The sequence below is a fragment of the Octopus bimaculoides genome, chromosome 1 (assembly GCF_001194135.2).
Source record: "Octopus bimaculoides isolate UCB-OBI-ISO-001 chromosome 1, ASM119413v2, whole genome shotgun sequence".
NCBI lineage: Eukaryota > Metazoa > Mollusca > Cephalopoda > Octopoda > Octopodidae > Octopus > Octopus bimaculoides.
The window spans coordinates 172,462,285-172,479,656 of NC_068981.1; the positions used below are offsets into that span (position 1 = coordinate 172,462,285).

The 17,372-nt window shown below is 34.6% G+C and overlaps 1 protein-coding gene across 5 annotated transcripts in view; it reads left to right on the forward strand.

Annotated features, from left to right (window-relative positions):
* LOC106874523 (coiled-coil domain-containing protein 18) overlaps nt 1-17,372 on the forward strand; it is a 44,051-nt gene that overhangs the window by 5,171 nt on the left and 21,508 nt on the right. For all 5 annotated transcript variants that reach the window (XR_008265453.1, XM_014922286.2, XM_052972621.1 and 2 more), the window contains 12 exons: nt 674-802; nt 1,794-1,860; nt 2,580-2,680; nt 3,898-3,998; nt 4,630-4,832; nt 5,597-5,742; nt 6,465-6,577; nt 7,460-7,680; nt 8,780-9,031; nt 12,038-12,172; nt 13,874-14,068; nt 17,068-17,235. Coding sequence is in view for 4 of the 5 variants with exons in the window: in XM_014922286.2 (XP_014777772.1) it covers nt 674-802; nt 1,794-1,860; nt 2,580-2,680; nt 3,898-3,998; nt 4,630-4,832; nt 5,597-5,742; nt 6,465-6,577; nt 7,460-7,680; nt 8,780-9,031; nt 12,038-12,172; nt 13,874-14,068; nt 17,068-17,235 (1,831 nt within the window). In the remaining variant the exon portion in view is untranslated. The remainder of the gene's footprint in view (nt 1-673; nt 803-1,793; nt 1,861-2,579; nt 2,681-3,897; nt 3,999-4,629; nt 4,833-5,596; nt 5,743-6,464; nt 6,578-7,459; nt 7,681-8,779; nt 9,032-12,037; nt 12,173-13,873; nt 14,069-17,067; nt 17,236-17,372) is intronic.

Below are 17,372 nucleotides of genomic sequence, written 5' to 3' on the forward strand. Positions count from 1 at the left end.
ATATATAGATGCATATCTGGGTACATGCCTTTGCAAAAAAGCATGGACAAAATGATAAACAAGGTACAAAAAACACACAGGCCACATACAGAACATATCCTTCATCAGCTGCCACCATTATAACACTGGCGTTTCGAAGATATATATATATATATATATATATATATATATATATAGAGAGAGAGAGAGAGAGAGAGAGAGAGAGATTGGTAGATAGATAGGTGTGTGTGTGATGGGTTCCTGTACAATTTTCTAAATTCCACTCACAAGACATTGGTTATCCTGAGGCTACTGTAGGGGGCACTTACCAAAGATATTGAGCAGTAACATCAAACTTAGAACCACTTGGTTGTAAAAGGCATTTCTTAACCACAATCCACTAATCTTAAAATGCACTGCTTGTTATATTTTGTTGTATTCTGAGTTTAAATTCTATTCAACTACACTTTGCCTTTCATCCTCCTGGGGTTGATAAAATAATGGTTTTAGAATATTATTTTACTCTCAGTGGAAGCCTCTCTAATCTAAAACCATTGAAAGTGATGTCCTGACATGACAATAGCCCAATGACTGAAACCAGTAAAAATATAAATAAATAAAAGGACTAAATAAAAAGTTACTGAACCTTCTTTTACAAATAGTCATTGAAATAAAATTTCTGTTATTTCTACAGAGAAGCTGAAGAACGATATGAAAAGGCCCAGAAAAATGCAGCAGATGCTAATTCAGAAAAAGAGAACTTGCAGAAAACTATACACAACTTGAAAGATGAAATAAATCAAATAAAACAACGGAATTTAATGTAAGGATTTCCTTCATTTGTGAAGTTTCTGAATTTTAGAATCTTGTATTTTATATCTTATTTGTTACAAAAAGATATAGGATATTTTAAACATTTTCTTTTTGAAAGTGTTTTGTCAGATGTAGATCTGCAGTACATTTAGGACTGTATATTAGTTGTAAGTTTTTCAATTATTGAAGCATGGAATAAAGGAATCAGGACAGTGCACTGGAAAAAATCATTATTATCATTTTCATCTCTCATCCTCATCATCAGGGGAAGCCTCTATGTGGTTGTTCAACCTGCTGGAAATAGTAACCAAAAACTCCTCAAATTACACTGTGCCATCTTAAAACTAGAACACACCGGATAATGTAGTCTTGGATACATTGAGTGTAGGCATTGTGTTCTATTCATAATCAGAATCCTTACCTTGTGCACAAGCTTTACATTTAAATTGCTTTTCTATCGATTTGTAAATCTTGGTCAATGAGATGTATTTTCTTAGCTGATTAGAAAGGTCATCTAAATGCTTTTGTGCAAGTATTTATTTTCCAAATTGATCTGAAAACATATTGATGAAAGTCTATCTGAAATGTTAGAGAGTGATGTAGACGTGATATTGTACACCAAGTATTTACATAACTCTGTTATTATCTGGTAGCTGAGATGCAGTCTATATACACTAGACTTGTTAAGTCAACCTGCCTGTGTTCTAAATTGTCATATATATTTAATTCAGTTTCAGTTTGACACTGTCACACTCTCAACAATAATCTAGTTGTCTTATTGGTTTATGGTAAGTTAATTCTAATTTTGTAGTTATTATCTCCATACCAGATACTCTGTTAGAAGAAAATATCAAGTAATAATCTAAATAGAATATGTCAAAATATGACTCTTTTGTGTGATTCAAACAACGATTCAAAAAATTAATGACTTTCAGTTCTTGAGTGTAAGAACTGATATTTCTTCTTTTTAATTCATTTTTCCTCTTTTTTTTTTTATTTAGTGAAAAAGAAGATACAAGGAAACATTTTGAAAGCTACAAGAGAAATATAGAAGAGAAGTGTCATTTGGTTAGAAACTTTAAATATTTTAAAATATCATTATAAAGTTGCAGGTGTAGCTGTGTAATTGAAAAGCTTGCTTTCCAACGACATAGTTTTGGGTTCAGTCCCACTGTGTGGTACCTTAGGCAAGTGTCTTCAACTATAGTCCTTTGTGAGTGAAGTAGACAGAAACTGAAAGAAGTCCATCATATATGTTTGTGTGTTTTGTGAGTGTGAGTGTTTGTTTCTCCTTGTCTTGACATGAATTGATTTTTGCTAATGAATATCATTCATTTCCAATATTCTGTGAAAATATTTCTGGCCATAGGGAAATATTACCTTGCTTGAAAACAGATGAGGGTTTAGTTGTAGGAAGGGCAATCAGCTGTAGGAAAGCTACCTGAATAAACTCCATCTGATGGTAGTAACGATAATGATGATAAAAGGGTTCATAAGCAGTTCTTTCATAATAGAGCTGAAAATTGTTTCATAACACACACAAGGTAAAGTAAAGGAAATATCAGTAATAGCTACAATATCATTATTATTTTCATCATCAGTTTAATGTCTTTATGTCTATATACCTGTGCTTTTTACCGGCCAGCAATGTAGCCTCTTTCCATCTCAATTGTGGTCACCAATGTCATTTTTGTTAATTCTATCTTTTACTATAATTAGTTTCATTAATGTTCTTTGATTATGACATTTTATTTTTATATTTTCAATTATATTGATTTTCTTTTTAGCTGGAAAGCAAAATATTAAATTTGAATAAAGAAAGAGATAATTTGCTACAAAATATACATGAACTGGAATCAAACCTGAAGAAATATGAGAATCAGATAAGGTAAAATGGAGTTAAATTTAATATTAAACTGATAAAATTAGCACTCAACTTCCTTTTTTTAAAAGGATAGTATGATTTAAGTAAGATTTAGCTGCTATTTATAGCATGTCAGTGCCAATGACATTTTTCATAGCATTCAAGGTGGGATGAAATTATCCTCAGATTGAAGAGCTAGCCTAAATGCTTACAATGACGTGGACACTGCTAAAGACACCTACGTCTACCACCAAAGATTTAGTATCCTAAATATGACCATCCCATTTTTTCTAACATAGTATTTCTAAGACTGCATTATCCATTGTGCCCTTTCTTTAGATTATAAGATATGATATGAGGGGGATTTGGCTGCTTTTCATATATGCAGGTTAAATGACAATGTAGGAGCTCCCTAATTGGTTCACACACACACATATGTATGTGTGCATCGTGTTTCTCAATTTTGACCACATTAATTTTCAGACAATTTTTGTTGCTCTACACAAAAAGCATTTAAACCGGGCTCCAGGAAAAGTGGAATAAATTTATCAATTTTCAAATATTAAGAGACACTGCTGAGTATTGTAAAGTTGAAGATGTAAGCTCCTGGGAAGCAGACTCCACAATTTAGTTTTGAATTCTGGTTGGAATTGCTTTGTTTTTCTTGTATTATTTGTGTCCTTCAGAAACATGGTAATGTAATAAATCACACATCTAATACTTTATATCTAACTTTGGAAGACGACAGAAAGCTTCTTAAGTGTACTCTCTGTAGACATCTTGTAAGAGTCATAACAAGATCAATATAGAATTGAGATATGTATTTTAAAGGAAAAGGCGAAGATACTGAAATAGTGTTAGTTGTCTTCATTATTTTATGTCTATTTTTACCATACTAACAAGGTTGGATGTGTCTGCTCCAATACAGCATTTTGTTGCATGTTTCAGGCCTTTGCCATTTTCTTTATGAAGATCAACATTCTAAGATCAACCTTCACCATTTCTTCCTTTTCCAAAGATTCTTTCATCTTAATAATTCTTATTTGTTATAATTTGTGTGTATCTAGCTTATATGAAAACCATATCTTTGATCTGGCTTCAATTCATAATTAAAACCATTTGCCTAAAGTGTTTAATAACTTTAAAAAAAGCATATGGATTACAACTTCTGATTAACCTTTCTCCATAGATCTGAGACTTTGTATTTACATAATTGGCAATTATTTTTTGTTCTCATTCAGGAAAATTCACGATAAAAATGAACAAGAAATACAAGAAAAACATTCTCTGATAGATGAGAATGCTTTGTTGAAGAGAGAACTAAAATCAGCTAAATTTACAGGTAAATGAAATAAATATTTAAGAAAAGATAAATTAGTCACTGAAACAATAAGAATATATCTTGGGGAGTGTATAAATTTTCAAAATATAAATTAGATATATAAATTAGGCAAATAGGCGCAGGAGTGGCTGCATGGTAAGAAGCTTACTTCCCAACCACATGGTTCTGGGTTCAGTCCCACTGCATGGCACCTTGGGCAAGTGTCTTCTACTATAGCCTTAGGCCGACCAAAGCCTTGTGAGTGGATTTGGTAGATGGAAACTGAAAGAAGCCCGTCGTATATATATATATATATATATATATATATATATACACTTCTAATATAAGGATTAAATTTTTCAAACAAAGTTTCATCAGTGGCCAGCATATTAAAATACTTTTCAAGGTGAAAATATAAACAATTATATATAAGGACAAAAAAAAAAATTTCTTTGCCAATATGTTGAAGAATAGACTTTAGATTGTCTAACCACATACAATATTTTCCACTATAAATACACAGGACAATGGCATTACTTTTGCTTAAGTTCTTAAAATATAAATAATGATAAAAAATAATAATTGCCAGGGTGCTAAGGATTAATTAATTTTAATCTTTTTGCTTTTTCTATTTTCTATTTTTCCTTTTCAGCTTCAGTGATTGAATCAACGAGTTCAGAATTAGAGAATATGCGCCAGGAAAATTGTCATCTTCAATACAGGATACAGTTAAAGACACAGCAAGTTAAAGATAATGTAGCTGAGAAGGAATCTATAAAGGAAATCTTGCGAGAGTTTGTATGTCTTATCAAAGATGGATCCTCATCGAATAGTGAATCAAACCCTCCTCAACATGTATGTCTCTCAAAAGTACTGATACTTACATTTCAAAATGTTCTTCAATGTATTTTTTTTTATAATATATCTGCAATAGATATGCGGATTTAAAAAAATCATATACAACAAAGACTCTATCTATAATTTATTATCCATATCAGATAAAACATGAAGCAATTATAATATTCTTTTGACTGATTAATTTAATGTTTCTCTTTAAAGAATGTTTTTCATTTTATCATCTGATGTTACAGATAAATATGTTCAGATTTGCTTTCATTTTATACTTTTGAACATTCCATTTATAGTTAGTTTGATTCAATTAGAGATTTTTGCCTTCTAAACCTTCAACTTTTAAGAGACTATAAGTCCAGGTTAATAATTTTATGATATTTTTAGAGTTAGGGAAATCAACTTATCATTTGACTTGAGTTTCAGTAAACCTTTAGCATTTAAAGTGGCCATATTTGATCCAAATATTCTACCTATTTTATGTTGAAACTTGCCATATCTGGTCTCTTACATCTACCTTACACTATCATTCTAAAGGTATACAATCATATCATGAAATTTTCACAACTATGAGGCAATGTATGATTAATTCAAAACAGTGTGAATAAATATTACATTTAGCAGAATAATCTAAATGCTAAAGGGAAAGCTTGCTGACTCTCTCTCTCTCTCTCTCTCTCTCTCTCTCTCTCTCTCTCTCTCTTATGTGTGCACATGCACACACACACACGTACTGGTTTTCATTTTCTTTTCTTTTTTTATTTGTTTAGGTAACCAAACCTGAACAAAATGATAGTGGTATTTTGAGTTGGAGACCAGATTGCCAACAACCTCCATCTAAAGTCGTTTCTGAATTTGAAGCTTTACTACAGATTTCAGTTCCAACTGCATGTAGCTCTTTACTCACAGATATACAGTTAGTAACAAATTTACGACTATCTCTTTATCTATCAACAGAAATGTTTCATATCTCACAGGGAAATATCTCTTAGCTAATTCCGTCTGGTAGCCTTTATCTGTTTTCATTTATGATATAAATTCTCCTCTTTGTTGTAATTTTTATGGCTTAGTCAAAGGAGTAAGAGTAGTGCCCATCAATGTTTCTCACCACCTCTAGGGCTGGTGGAAGGAAGATAGGAAGAAAGCATAACTCATTGCTGCAGTAGGAAACAGCAGATCAAGATATTGACTTAACTGGAGACTTGATCTGAACACTTGCAATAGATTGGGCTCCACTAAAAGCACCCATAGACAAATGATAGTGATAAAAAAAAACAACAGATTAAATCTAAGTCTAAAGACAGGTACAGTCTAGATAGCAAGCTTCTAAGTTTCCATCTAATTTTACTCACAAGGCTTAGGTCAACTTGAGACTATAATAGAAAGCATTTGACCAAAGTACAATGAAATGGGATCATCACTTATAAAAATAGAAGTGCTTTTCAAGAAGCAGATTTATCTGAAATATTGTTTCAGTAGTTTTAGACATATTCTACATTTCTTATAATTGGAATGAAATTTTGACATTGACATTTTCTTTCCTTGATGTGTTTTTTTTACTTTTTGTAGCAGATAAATACTTGATATATATTGTTAAAATCTGAAGGAATATAATTAAATATTATTAAAACTCCACAGAAACAAATTTGCAGATAAAGAAGCTAAAATACAACAATTGCAAGCCTTTAACCAATCATTAGCAGCTTCAAAAGAAGAATGGTTGAAAGTAGAGAATCAAGAAGCTGATAATTGTAAGTTTCTTGTTTTATTGTGTTTTTTTTTTCAAACTGTAAGACTTTTAATTTGTAAAGGCTGTTAATTGGATTGTGTAATCAATTTCACCCTGGTAAGGATGTCAGTCTCTCATTGGTGGCATTCCCAGGAGATCTGGTTCTTTTGACTCCCAACTTTTGTGTGAATAAATACATGTCAGGGATTTGAAATGAACATTTGAGAGATTATGGTTAAATACAATATCCATCTGAGTTTTTCACCTCTGTTATATGTGAATATTTATTTTGGGGAAAGTAGGGTATAGACATAGCTATATGTTTAAGAAATTTGCACCATATGGTTTCAATTTCAGTATCACTTTTGCATTGCATATGTATGTCTATTTATTTAGCTGATGTAACTATTGTTGCCAAAAAACTAATCAACCAATACTTTCAAAGATAAGTACTTTGTGATACTTGTTCCATTCAAGCTACACAGACGGCTAAGAAGATAATGATGATGGTGATGTTTGAGGGCAGTGGATTGACAGAATCATTAAAGTATTGGACAAAATACCATGTGGTATTTAATTACAGCTCTTTACATACTGACGGCAAATCTAGCCAAGGTCAACTTTATCTTCCATTTCTTCAGAGTTGATAAAATAAAGTGCCAATCAAGTACTGGGTCCTACCAAATTTTTTGCTTTGTTCTTCTGTTAGAAATTATTACCATTGTTGTTGTTGCTAAGAACATTTTAGTGCAAGAAGTGCCTTGTGTACTGAGTTCCTATACTACTTTTGGCTTTCAACTGAAATCATTTTGCTTCATTTATGCTGTCATATCTTCCTTGAATACATGATTTTTTGTGCTTAGTAAAATCATTATTATCATTGCTGTTATATCTTCTTGTTTAGATAAAAGGAAAATAACAGAACTGAGTGAAAGTAATAATTACTTATCCAAACAACTGGATGAACTGAAAGAAAACTTTCAGAGTGTCAAATACCAGCTTGCTGAGAGTGAAGCTAAAGCTGAGAATTTAGATTTCTGCATCAGTCAACGGAATACACAGCTTGTAGAGCTTCAGGAAGAATTGAATAACAAAGAAAACAACATTTGCCAACTTGAGAAAAAGGTACATCCTTATTTTTGTTGTAAAATTTTATTAGTGAATTATTGTTGGCTTTGCACTATGGTAAATATGTTACTGAGACACAGATTTACTCTCTCAATGTCATGAAGTTGGTCTTAAGTTTCGTTGTATTATGGACTTTAGCACTTTGTTTTACATGTCTCTTCAGCTGATGAGGAATCTTTGCTCAAAAACTAATATTTGTGCCATCATAGGAACACTTCAACAAGTTCTTGTCATCCTTTTCATCATCATCATTTAACATCCATATTCCATGTTGGCATGGGTGGACAGGATCCAGTGGGTCCAAGGATTGTATCATGCTCCAGTGTCTGCTTTTGATTTCTACAGCTGGATGCCTATCCTAATGCTAACCACTTGTGTACTGGGTGCTATTTCATGTATCACCAGTACCCATGAAGTGAGATTACCATGCAGTTCACAAGACTACGACCTCCAAAAGTGGGGTTGACTTTATGCTAGGAGAGGAAGGATTAAAGTATGAGAGAAAGGGACAAAACAGGTTCTTGTTGTGGAAGAACTACCTGGCTACTAACATTTAGAAGAAGCATTATTATATGTCCCAGTCTTTATAAATATTGCTAAGGATTGAAAGGCATGGATATGGACAAAGGTATAGTTGTAGATGTAGGCATGGTTGGGAACCATGCTTCCCAACCATGGGGTTTTGGGTTCAGTCCCACTGTGTGATAACTTTGGGCAAATACCTTCTACTGTAGTCCCAGGCCAATCAAAGCCTTGTGAGTGGATTTCGTAGATAGAAACTGAAAGAAGCTCATCATGTGTGTGTGTGTGTGCAAGTATGCATGTCTTTGTGTTTGTCCTCTACCACTGCTTGACAACTGGTGTTGGTTTGTTTACATCCTTGTAACTTAGCAGGTTAGCAAAAGTAACCTAAAAATAAGTACCAGACTTAAAATAAGTTCTGGGCTGACTTGTTTGACTAAACTCTTCAAGGCACTGCCCTTGCATGGCCACAGTCCAGTGGGTGAAACAGGTAAAAGAAAAAGAAACCTTTTTCGCATTTTCTCCTTTTTTAAATAATGATGCAATTAAAAGATAAATTTTGTTATAATTTCAGTTACGTGAAAAATCACATGAAATAGTTACTCTTGATGCACAGCTAAGTGAAAGGATGAGAGATTTTAATGAACAGTTCAATAAGTACCAACAGTTTGAAGATGAGCTGAGATCATGTGAAGCTAAACTTGATCAAACACAGGCAGAATGTTCTAACTACAGGCAAGAAATGGAAGATATTAAAAAAGAAAAAGAAAAGGATTTGCAGTTATATCTAAAGCAATTTAAAGAAAAAGACAAATTGATTGAGTCAGTAAGCTTGTTCTCTCTATTCAGGACTTCCACTTTTTTATGTTGTGTGATTACTTATGTATCTTGGTTTATCTAAAATACATGCACAATATATGTTGAACCTGTTGGAAAATCAAAAGCTTACACAAGCAGATGTTTTGAGAAAACGAAGTTGGAATTTTGAAAGAAGTATTTATAAAAAGATAATTTCAGTTGTCTGAAAGTAGAAAAAATTTTTTTGGATCTTTTTTAAAACGGGGGCCACATTTTTCATTAATGTTTTACGTAGTGTTTTTGGTACTGAAAGACTTTCAAACTTTGTATACTTATCTATTTTGTGTTATAGAACAGAAAAATATTTTTGTATTCGAATTTATTTCATGTAAAAAATTGTCTTATTTCGATAATTTCAACCAATCACTGACAAGTATTCAGTTGTTTACATTTACTCCTTTGGCTGATTAAGCCATAGCTTCGTTTTATTTGCTTTTTTCATTTTAAATTTGCTTTTTTTCATTTTCTTTTTTTTTTCTTCGTTTTATTTGCTTTTTTCTTTTTAAATTTGCTGTTTTACCCTAACCCTAACCCTAACCCTAACCCTATCACCAATAGAATTGTTTCAGAATCGTTTGTTTATGTAGTCGGCACTTAATGTATATCGGCTGAATGGATGTCAGTGATTGGTTGAAATTACAGAAATACGACAACTTTAACATGGAATAACTTAGGGATTTCTTTTTTTTTAAGAAGACTAAGAGAAAAAGATGTTTTATATGACACATTCTACCAGTGTTCCAAGTTTCAAAGTGTTTCGTTAATGAAAAATGTGGCCCCCGTTTTAAAAAAGATCCATTTTTTTAAATTAAGAAAAGTTTAATGGAACAAACACTCTCGCTTTCTCTATCCTGGGTTGGATGGCTTGACAAGAACTGGCAAGGCCAGGTGCTGCACCAGGTTCTGTAATTTGTTTTAGCCTGGTCCTTATGGCTGGATACCCTTCCTAATGCCAATCACTCCACAGAGTGTACTGCGAGCTTTTTTATGTAGCACCCACACCAATGCTTTTTACATGGCACCTTGGTTTTAGGATCTCAATTCTGTTGTGGTGAGCAGGTCTATTAAATTGAAATTGATCACTAGTATCTTGTTGATTTGAAGTGAAGGATAACTGATTCATAATTTTGTCATTTATGGGAAATACACAAAAAAAAGTGGCATGTAAAGTTCGATTTGATTGGAATTTTATTGATTTCTATTTGCTTTTGTTGGTACACTTTCTAAGTGAATATTCCTTTTTTTGTTAAGGCAGCGAGCTGGCAGAATTGTTACTGTGTTGGACAAAATGCTTAATGGCATTTCTTCCAACGTTACATTCTGGGTTCAAATACTGTCATGGCCAACTTTGCCTTCATCCTCTTTTTTTGTCTTGGGTGTGTGGTGGGGGTTATGATTAAATAAGTTCCAGTTGAGTACTCTCCCCAAAATTGCAGGCCTTGTGCCAAAATTCGAAATCAATATTTCTTTGTTGGTAAGAGTTGAAAATAAACTAGAAAAAGGGTTATTGGTGGGAAGTACAAAATATGTTAGATAAAATTTTGAAATTTTTGTTTTCAAGAATGTAATTTCAGATGTATGATAAATTTTTTTTTTTTCCAATCCTCCAAAATACTTGAGATCGGTCTTCACCTCTGATGACATCCAAAAAGCGATTTCATTTTTCTCTGCTTGTTCAGGTCTAGGAATTGATGGCCTTTGGCCTCAACATCTCAAGGATGGTATCTCCTTATCAGCCAGTGATGCCAGACTTGAGCTCTTGGAGAATTTGACTCAGCTTGTGAACCAGTTCTCTTCAGTGAATGTCCTCCCCTATATCTGCCCACTATTCTTCGGTGCAAAATTAATCAAGCTCACTAAATCCAGTAGAGACCTGCACCCTTCACCATCTCACTGCAAAGGTGTGCTTACAATCGGTCTCTAGATTATTGGAGGAGGAATTTTCCCTTACCCAGGTAGGAGTGGACACCAAGTTGGAATGTGAAGCTGTTGCCCATGCTACCAGAGCCTATGCCAACTTGCCCTCCTTGTCACCCAAGGTCATCCTCAAACTTGACCTTAAGAATGCCTTCAACTCCATTAGCCGCAATGCTGTCCTCAGCTCAGTAAGAGAGAAAGTCCCACAACTCTTTCAGTGACCAAAATCATCACCTCCACCTTGGGAGTCCAACAGGGTGACCCACTTGGACCCGCTCTATTTGTACTGGGTATTGATGACATCACCAAGATGGCGGTCGAGCTAGACCTCAACGTCTGGCATCTTGACGATGCTTGTTTGGGGGGACCTCCGGATAGGGTTCTCACCATTGCAAACATGATGGTTAGAGGGGGGGGGCTTAGTTGCCGGGGTCTCCAAGTAAACAGCTCAAAATGTGAGCTCTGGATCCTCAACCACCCAGCTTCTCAACATCAACCAACTATTGATCTTTTTGCAGAGTCCTTCCCTTCCATTGCAGTCCCTCCTCCATCGGCTTGGTGCTCTCTAGGAGCCCCAATCACTGACCTTGCCTTTGAGTCCATCTTCCAGTCGAAGGTGGCTGCCTTTGAACAATTGCTGAAAAATATTGAAGCTATCGAACCCCATCAAGGTTTTTTCATACTTAGGAATTGCCTCTCGATCTCTAAGCTTCTATATTTGCTCAGAGTCAGCTCACCTTACCGATACCCATCGTGCCTCCAATGCTTTGACAACCTAATCTTTGAGAGACTCAAATGCTTGGTCAATGTCACTCTCTCCCATGTCCTGCGATTTCGAGGCATTTTACATACCAATCAGTTTTTCAGACATTCGTATACTATATCTTACAGTATATCTCTCATCAATTTGAGAGAAATATGATCAATAAAAATATTGAATATAAAAGCAATATTTATCTCTTTTTGTTTAAGTTAGATTTACTTTTGTTTCATAAATTTATTAGGATCAACACTTTCTGAGATAAGTCTACTTATTTTAATCCTACAAAAATTTCAGCTTCAGAGAAAATCAGATGAACAACAAGTAGTTATGGAAGATCTTCTGAAACAAGTAGACATTCTGTCTGGGGAATTATTCACCAAGTCAGAAAGTTTCAAAGATCTGCAGTATCAAGAACAAGAAACATCACAGGTAAATACCTAAAAAGACTGACAATGTTAAAAGGAATAATTATACTTATATCTTTTTTGAATAATTAGTTAATCTGAGGAGGACATATAATATTCATAGACTTTTTAAATATTCCTAAATTAGTGAAGTAGGAATAATTGAGTTAGTGTGGCTAATATCATATTTGAATTGTTGGTGAGAAAATATTCTTAGGGGTCCAAGGGAATGAAATATTTAAGGAGAAGGATTAAATAAACTATTTAGTACACAGCCTAAGAATGAAACTCATTGGAAGCAAGGAGAGAAAAGAGAAAGCTACATTAGATGGGTTTAGTTAAGATGGTGTACAATGAGCAAATTTAGAGGTGCTAAGAACCATCATCATTTTATTGTCCATTTTTCCATGCTTACATGGGTCTGGAGCTATAGCAGAAAACATTTGCCCAAGGGGCTTTGTTGTAAGACTGAACTCAAGCCTATGTGGTTGTGAAGCAAACTTCTTAACTATACAGCTGTGTCTGCATCTAGTAACAAAATTCTTAAAAATTAGAATATTTAGCTTATTAGCTAATAGTTGTAAAGCATTAGTGAATCAAGGCTTACTCATCAGAACAACAACATTTTCTTAATGCAGTCTTGAAGGACTTGACAGGATAGTAATGTAATCCCTACCTTAAAATTCATGATGGTTCTAAGTAGTTACAATATATTCACAAAAGTCTTGCAGTTCATTCTACTGAAGTTAAACTGTTCTCTGTCAAATAACCCTAAACTTAAATTGGAAACATGCTTAAGTTTGAGTTTCACTACCAAGTGTTTGGTCAGAGTTTATGAGTGTTAATTAGTTCGTTGTTGTTGTTGGCACTCCGTCGCTTACGACATCGAGGGTTCCAGTTGATCCGATCAACGGAACAGCCTGCTCATGAAATTAACGTGCAAGTGGCTGAGCACTCCACAGACACGTGTACCCTTAACGTAGTTCTCGGGGATATTCAGCGTGACACAGTGTGACAAGGCTGACCCTTTGAATTACAGGCACAACAGAAACAGGAAGTAAGAGTGAGAGAAAGTTGTGGTGAAAGAGTACAGCAGGGTTCGCCACCATCCCCTGCCAGAGCCTCATGGAGCTTTAGGTGTTTTCGCTCAATAAACACTCACAATGCCCGGTCTGGGAATCGAAACCATGATCCTATGACCGCGAGTACGCTGCCCTAACCACTGGGCCATTGCGCCTCCACATTAATTGGTTCTATCTGACAATATTAAGCATATGATCATGTGCCACTGGAAGAGTTTCTAAGTAGAGTGTTCTGTCCCCAAATTCAAATGTAATATCATACATCAATCAAAACTCATCTGTTATAAAAAAACGCAAAAAACTTTAGAATTTGTTCCTGAACCTATTTCCTTGAACACTATTTGTGATACAAACAGAATAATCATGAAAGCTAATCAAACAGTAAAGTTTTGTTACCCTCAGAATGTTAGATTTAAAAATGGAATATAAAATGATAGTGAGAAAATGCAGGGATAGGCTATATAATTACTAAGTTGTATGTAATAATTTAGGCTGATAATTATATGATGCATAGTGCTGAGTGATACTATGTATCATATAATTGACAAGCTGTTCTGAATAGTAGCAGTCTTTACTTATTTATTTTCCTTAGAATTGACAATGCTGTAATTGAGCATTTATGTTGTTGTTTTATTTATTTCTAGAAATTAATACAAAAGAATGAAGAATTAGAAAATATGCAGAAACAACTTGATTGTCAGAGTTCTGAGAGTAAAAATTGTATAAATCAAATGGAAAAAACAATTGAAAGTTTTAAGGCGCAGATGAGTTGTTACATTAAAGATGCACAGAAAAATAACAGTCAATATCTTGCAGAACTTGCCTTGAAAAATTCAAAGGTTGGTGTTGTTGTTGCTGTTGTTGTTGTTTTCTCTATATCACAGGCTCCTGGAGTCTTGAATGCGTAGCAAGCTTACTACCTGCAGCTTACTACCTGCAGCCTATTCGTTCTTTTCAGCTATCTAATACTTTCCTGATTATTCTGGCTGTGACAAGGAAGCAAACCTTTTGTAACAGTTCTACTGGGCACTCTATTCCAATTTCCTTTATATTCCTCTTGATGCCTTCTGATACTGTCTCCAAGAACCCAACAATAATTGGCACTATCTTCACCTTCTTCATTTTCCATAGCTGAGCTATTTCATACTTAAGAAAGCTGTATCTATCTATCTTTCTGACTTCTTTCTTGACTATTCGTGGGTCAAAGGGGCATGCAACGTCAACTACATAGCATATGTGGTGCACCTTGTCCATCACCAACAGGTCTGGTTTGTTATGCTCTAACACTTGATCTGTTCGGATTGGGAAATTCCAGAGGATTTTGCTAGTCTCTGACTCTGCCACTCTCTGCGGTTTGTTCTCATACCACATCTTGCCTCTCTCAAGCCCCCACATTTTGCACAGTTTCCAATGTAGCACTTTCACTACCTGGTTGTGTTGCCACAACTTGTGGTTTTGGGCAAGTGTGGAGCATTCATTCTTGATATGGGCAACGGTTTCATCCACTCTGTTGCAGATGCAGCACAGCGGAGACACTTGCTCATTCCTCAGGTTGACCCTCCGGCTCATGGCTAGATCTTGGTCCTGCGTTGCCAGTATAGTGCTCTTGGTCTCTTTTAGGATTCCTTTCATCAACCAATCCCAGCAACTTCTGTCGTGGCTACATGGAATTGATTGTGTAGTCCCTTCTTGTGTAATTCTTCTTCTTCTTCTTCTTCTTCTCCTCCTCCTCCTCCTGCTGTTGCATGGTTTCAACTGTGTCTTATGAGCTCCTGTTGCATAGTCTAGTGGGTTCACTTCCATCTTCCTGAGGTGTCTTTCGGCTTTTGGGATGGTTTTTATACATTTTGGAGCAGTTTATGAAAAACCCTATTATTGATAAATTATTGATAAATTATTGATACTTAATAATTAGCTCTTGACTAGCTGCAATTCTGAAATGGAATTTATAATCAAGACAATGCATATATATATATAGTGAAAAAGTAAAAAAAAAACACAAAAACAAAATAAATTAAACAGTGTATTAGTAAAGACACATGCCCTAGTGGTCAGGGTGTTGCACTCATGATAGTGAGATCATGTTTTTAATTCTCAGACAGCTGTGCATTGTGTTCTTGAGCAAAACACTTCATTTCACATTGCTCCAGTTCATTCAGCTGTAAATGTGATGGATTGGCATACAAGGATGAGATGGTGACTCAGAAAAAAACATTCAAATGGAGGTCTCACAAGCCATGTTTTGTATTCAGCAATTGAAAGGGTGAATAGTAAAACCTGTATTGTGATTCCCACTTGGTTGGGGTTCAGTCATGTCAGAGGAGGCTTACACTCAGGAAATATGGAAGGAAAAGTCTTTTACATTTTGAGCATACACTCTATGCACACACATAACCACAAACACACACACACATACACATATATATATATTGTGTGTGTGTGTGTGTACATATATATACACAAGAAATTCTGTGGATGTTCTTATAAAATGTGGCTGCCTGTCCAAATCTCTGAATCTCCTCCCCCAGTTTGACACAGGGATGATGGCTCAGGCTTTTGGTAGCTTACTGAACTCTGAGTCCTTCAGTGTAAAACCAAGAGTTAGGCTCTTGTACTGTTGAATATCTTTTTCCTCTGTATGGTCACATTGTTATGCAAAAGGTTGGAAAGGACAACAGAAGTCTCTATTAATGTGATAGGAATTCTCTCAACATCAAAAGGCTACAGGCCACTACCACTGTACTGTTGTAACTCAAACAATGGAAGCCCTGTGATCCATTATCTCAACAGTTGTTACAACTTATGAAAGAATGGGTAGTTAATGTCCAGGAAACTAAAGTTGTCTGCCAATAGTACACTGTACCACACTCACTCCTTCCCAATTTATCAGTACAACAGCAACAACTAAGCCCCACTAATTCAGGTACCTGGACAGTATCACTTCCAGTGACTGCTTATTGGATGAAGAGATTCTAAATCACCTCAAACAGGTTTTTGTATCTTTCTGAAAGCTCAAAGAGAGAATCCTTCTTTTTAAACATTTCAGCTTCCATGCCTAGGTCCTTGTTTACAGGGCAGTGAATGTTTCTACTCCCCTATAAACCACACAACAGCTAGCACATTAAGATCTTGGAATCCTTTTGCTACTGGTATCTCCAGAACATTCTTTTGGTCACGAGGTGCACAAAAATCTTTTGACAAATTAACACCAACATCATTGAACTTACTCTATACAGGCATTAATTGAGATGTAGTGTATATCTTTGATTCATGTCTCTTCCTTAGGGACGTCTACAGTGAGTACACTATGGTCTCCACTTGGCTGAAGGAACAAAGAGGTGGTTCAAAGACCAGCTGAAGACCATTTTGAAATGCAAGCAACATCAACTCTTCATTCAAAAGTGGAAGACATTGCTATCTGATACTTGCTTTGCTTTTATATAATTATAAACATAGTTATATACATATTGTTGACTTAATAAGAATTTTATAAACTTTGAAAGAACATAAAATAATTCTTTCTTTAAGTTTATAAATACTTATGACGTCAACAACATACGATTCTTTCTGCTGAGAATAAAGTTTCTAAAATGAATATAGAAATTTGAAGGGTTGCTTTGGTTGAATGGTAAAACCCCCTGTCCTGTTTACAGGAGGTATGGGTTCACATCCTATGGGATGTGATGAATATAGGGTAAGATATATATATATATATATATATGTCCTACTTTATATTCATCAATTATAAACTTTTTGTTTGTGAATAAACAAGATCTTATTGTTTTTTTATTTATTTTATTTTAATTCGTATATTGTGTGTGTGTATTTTTGCTACTAGGAGCAGTCTCTAGTCAACCAAATCAAACAGCTTGAACAGTCATTAAAAGAAAAAGAACAACAATGTAATAATCTGCAGCAGACACATGAAGAGAATCAGTCAATGCTAGACAAAAGTTATGAACTTATTTCGCAGCTAAAAAAATCTCAAGTTTCTACACTTAAAGAAGTAAGTTTATTGAAAATCATTCTTGCTCTCTCTCTCTCTTTCTCTGAAAAAGCTAGGGCTCACATAGAAGCTCTCTTGATAGCTTGTTTTTAGGTATCTTTGTACAATTTTAGGTATCTTTGTACAATTTTAGGTAT